The 4,474-nt window shown below is 36.6% G+C and overlaps 2 protein-coding genes across 2 annotated transcripts; both read right to left on the bottom strand.

The window, feature by feature from the left end:
* Window positions 1-946: 946 nt before the first annotated feature.
* Window positions 947-2,293, bottom strand: PAM68 (PAM68-like protein (DUF3464)). The gene is made up of 2 exons (XM_068450708.2): window positions 2,076-2,293; window positions 947-1,633 (listed from the first exon to the last, which is right to left on the bottom strand). Exons 1-2 carry the CDS (start codon window positions 2,175-2,177, stop codon window positions 1,052-1,054), a joined length of 684 nt encoding a protein of 227 aa, XP_068306809.2. The 5' UTR covers window positions 2,178-2,293; the 3' UTR covers window positions 947-1,051.
* A 629-nt stretch (window positions 2,294-2,922) lies between these two features.
* On the bottom strand, window positions 2,923-4,474 carry LOC148696470 (uncharacterized). Its single transcript, XM_088695582.1, has 2 exons — window positions 3,968-4,474; window positions 2,923-3,513 (listed from the first exon to the last, which is right to left on the bottom strand). The coding sequence occupies exons 1-2, from the start codon at window positions 4,472-4,474 to the stop codon at window positions 2,938-2,940; spliced, it is 1,083 nt and encodes a 360-aa protein (XP_088551708.1). The 3' UTR covers window positions 2,923-2,937.

Here is a 4,474-nt window from a genome sequence, read left to right as displayed (position 1 = left end):
TAAGTAGGTTACTGAGTTTTTCAAAACCCCTCTCTCTCTCTCTCACTGTGTCAAAAAATTAAAGAAAACAAAAGGAGAAAAAACAATAAGGAGAAAAGTATATGATGATACATGAGAAGCATGGTCGTGGACAAGACCACCTTTAACGTTAGGAATGTTCTGTTTTCAAGTTTATAATAATGTACTTGGAAAAGGGGATTATAAAGCCATTCAGCGATCCTCCCCAAAGTAGATCTCCATCGCAATCCCCAACCCTTTTCCTATTTCCAATGTTTGATTACATTGATTAACTCTACATTTCTTTTGAATTTGAACATTACTTACTCCAATGTATATATCATCACTCTCCAATATGCTTGGATCGTTTTGTTGATCCTTTTTTATTAACGGGTCTTGGTATAGTCTCCCGTTTGTATTTTATCTATTTACTTTCATTAGTAATAAATTTGGTGGGGGAGGAACGGACGGGGGGTTTACAGGTGTAATGGTCCTCTCAACTTTGAGAGAGGGTAGGTGCCTTCGGATGTGACTGTTGCCGAAAAGCTAATCTCGCCTAATCTTTTTTTAATTTGAAAAAAATAATATAAAATCCTAAAAAATATGGGGTATGCAAATAAATCTGATGTTAATACATTAGATGTCAGATATTTTTGAGACGAGAGATTTTTCTCCTGCAATCGTTGACCACACCTGACAACTACCAAACGGATGAATGATGTATTATTTGAATACATGACAATCATCTATGTCATATGTGGTGCCACTGTAACAATATATTAGTTTCAACAATATATTATTTGAATACATGACAATCATCTATGTCATATGTTCGATTGATAACATGTTTTGTTAATTCCAACAATTTTTTTTCAATCCCGTATAAAATCCCAACTCCGTCCCTGTAGGTCTCTTAATCTTATGAAGCAAGTTCCAAAAGATACAATAGTTTGTAATAAGAAAAGATTAAAAATATTTCAAAATTGACTGTACGAGTAAGAAGACGATGCTACAACGATGACTCTAAATTTAGTTGTAACCTGTACTTGTGTGCTTAGTCCTTTTTCGATCCACCACCACGAAGGGACCGCCAAAATACAGGCCAATTTTTTTGAGCTTCAGTCCAACCCAAGAGGGAGCCTTCCCTCATAGGATCCCAGCTGGAGGACACAATCCCATAGCTGACCCCCAATAGGGCTGTCCCAAAGAAGACAAATGACACAATGAAGGGCACCCAGGTGGGAACATCAATTTTCAGACCAACTTTCAAATAGTAAAAGAAAGGGAAAAACAAGAGGCCCAAAAATAATGGAAGCCCAACTGTGAAGCCCATCCTTCCAATCATCCTGTTGGTCACCACCTCTGGTATCACTCCTTCCTCTCCTTCCTCCTCATCTTCATCTTCATCTTCATCGTCGTCATCGTCGTCGCTGTCATTGTTTCGGGTCTTCTTCGGCTTCTCGGTAATCTTTTTTTTTTTCCTTGGGGAGGGTCCAAAGCCTCTTGGGCTTCTCAAGGTGGCATTCAAGTGTTTCTGAGTATTTGGGCATTGTTTTGTTGCGGAGATTGGGTACTGGATTTTTATATCCTCTTTTAAACTGCTGGTCATGGAGAGGCTCCAAGGCTTAGCGTCAACCTGCAAGGGAAATTTTAAAGATCAAAACTTTACAAGCAAAAGACTTCTTTTATTCGAGCGATATTCTAATTCAGTATAAATTGTAGAAAAAGATTCAAACTTAGGTGCGAGTGACAAATCTGTTATAATTAAGTTAAATTACACAAAAACAAGGTGAAAACAAGCTGCAATTTCCATATTTTTGAAATACAAACACTATTTTCCCTTTCCTATTTTATTCTCTATTTATTTTATTTTTACTAATATTTTTTCAGTGATTAGGGGTTGGGGGCACATAAAAATAAAACATTTACTGCCATTTTTCAGTGATAAGAACCTCAAACAATCCAAGAAAAACTACATAATATACTGCACTTATTCTTTTTCTTTCTGAATCAAGTGAACATATTATGTACCTACACGAGAGAGAGAGAGAGACAGAGAGAGAGAGAGATGGTGATACCTTATTAGGTGATGATGATGGTGATGATATTTGGTGCTGGGAAGGAATCAGGGAGGGCTTGGATGATGACCATGAAGCGAGCCCTGCTGCAATTGCAGCCATGGGATTGGTAATTGAAGCTCTGGTTTAGAAACAGCAAAGAGCATTTACCATGGCGGGGATTTGAAGGGCCACGAAGTATGACAACATGTTGGTTTGCAGAAAGGATAAGGTTAGCCATATAGCACTTGCGGGTCCGTGGAGATTTAAAGGCCGTTGGATTCCGCACATAACATCTAATACGTTGATGAGTTTTTTTTTTTTTTTTTCATCTTCTTTTTTTCTGAAAATAGCAGCGTAATTACATTTACATTTTCATGAACAATTTGAAGTCTGAAAACATAAAAAATAGGCAATGACAGTATGGTAAATAAATTGAATTTTGGTGGTACCGATAACAGTTTTTCAAAAGTTCTTTAGATTAATGAATAAATTTTTTTAACATAAAAACAGTCACGGTGTCATCAAAATTTAACTTGTTTTAAAAAATGACATTGTTTTTTCTTTACAAACTTCAGTTTATTTACGATAATGTCACTTTTTTTTTTTCCTTAATGTTAATAAAATTCTATTAAGTGTTTTTCATTAAATTTTTATTATGCTAAGTCATTTTCATTAAACTCCCATCTAATTTTTTTCGAAGACCAAGGCATTTATTTAGTATCCACGAAACCGCTCATAAATAAAGGAGTCAATGGCCACCAAAGGAATAAGAAAACCACACGTTCAGGAAATCCGATTCCAAGTAGTGTTTAAACATGAATCAACTTTACAACCCTAAAACATACATCAATCAGGTATCCCGAGCCCTCCAAATGTTGTTTTATTCGAAATGCCACAAGTTATCATAGAATACGTCATCATATAACGTGTTCTGTGATTGAGATGCACCAAACTGCTGATCGTAACCGGATGATGAAGCAGAAGCACTTGCTGAAATTGGACACTCCAGATAACTCGGCTGCATTGTCATAGAGAGGGGGGGATGATCGTACTCGTACAAAACAGTACTCAGAGGAAGCGCCTCGATGGGGTTAGGGTTTTCAACACTTGGAACAACTGCTTGTTGTTGCTGCTGTTGAGATGCAGCACTTGAAAATATTGAGTCGTACATGCATGGTTGCTGCTGCGTGTGATTATAGAAAGTTGCATTGTCGTCCATATTTCCATACGCTGCAGAAATATAATTATTGTTAAAGATCTGATCATGCTCCCACGTAGATGTTTTGCAGTTGGAGTTCGAAGCAATAGCTGAAGGAGTGTACTGAATGTTGCTGTTGGTCTGTGATGTGCTTGCAAATTGAGTCCAATCATCATTCATCATCATTGAACAATAACTGGGTTTTTGATCAGATAATCCAAGCATCTGGGAATACTCTTGGTTGCTTTGAAACATGGCCTGCACATTATTGAGGAAGGTAGATATGTATTGTTAATTTTTTATCTGCGCTAGTTTTGATTAGTAACTCTTGGTGCCAAGGATTAGATGGGTTTGGATTTGATAACAGTAGATTTAAATGTATGACATTGCACGGATAAATAGATGTCAACTTTCAAAATTTGTGTAAGTTGGAGGTCGAAGGTGGATTAGTCATGAAACCCTTCCAATGTACATGCAATTGGTAGGATGATTAATTTCCTTTGTGGCTAATCCATCTTATATCTTGAACTCATACAAAATTAAAAAATTAACGACAATGCATACATTAAATTTAATAAATACATAAATTAAATTCAATCGAATCCTAAACATGCACCAGATGATGCCCTAAGCACAGAAAAAAAAAAAAAAAAAAACAGAAATTCGTCGAAAAATACCTAAAGAAATACAAATGGCAATTACAGGCACTCACCATTGGTGGTATAATCTCTTGCACAACAATTTGCTTTGATTCCTTCATCGTGCTATGCATATCATGAGCAGCTACAATTTTGTTCTCCAAATTTCTCAAAAGGTCAAGCATTTGCTCTGCTGAAAACGCATTGAAACGATCATCCCATGCAGGATACTTCTCTTCACAAATCTTACCACGCAGTTTCCCAATCTCTTTCTTCACTTGAACCGTTTGCGTGGCATAGAAGTCACCCAAACTTTGAACTCTCTTTACTTTCGATGAATTCGATTTGTACTTATCAATTATTTCCTTGACATCTTTAAATTCCTTAGGAAAAGTTGCTGCTGTGCTCAGTTTTCCCTTGGATTTCTTCTCGTAAACGATAGTACACACCTTCACATCACAAAGTGTTTTCAAATCACCTGCCTTCTTCAACAATCCATTTCTTCTCTTTCGAAAAGTAACCTTGCGCGAACTTTCGTTCGGTATTAGATCTAAAGGTAACTTTGATTTGCGTCGACCCAT

Source organism: Pyrus communis, chromosome 6 (genome assembly GCF_041283825.1).
Source record: "Pyrus communis isolate YQ-2024b chromosome 6, ASM4128382v1, whole genome shotgun sequence".
In the NCBI taxonomy this organism is placed as follows: Eukaryota; Viridiplantae; Streptophyta; class Magnoliopsida; order Rosales; family Rosaceae; genus Pyrus; species Pyrus communis.
This window is presented reverse-complemented; position numbering and strand designations above follow the sequence as displayed.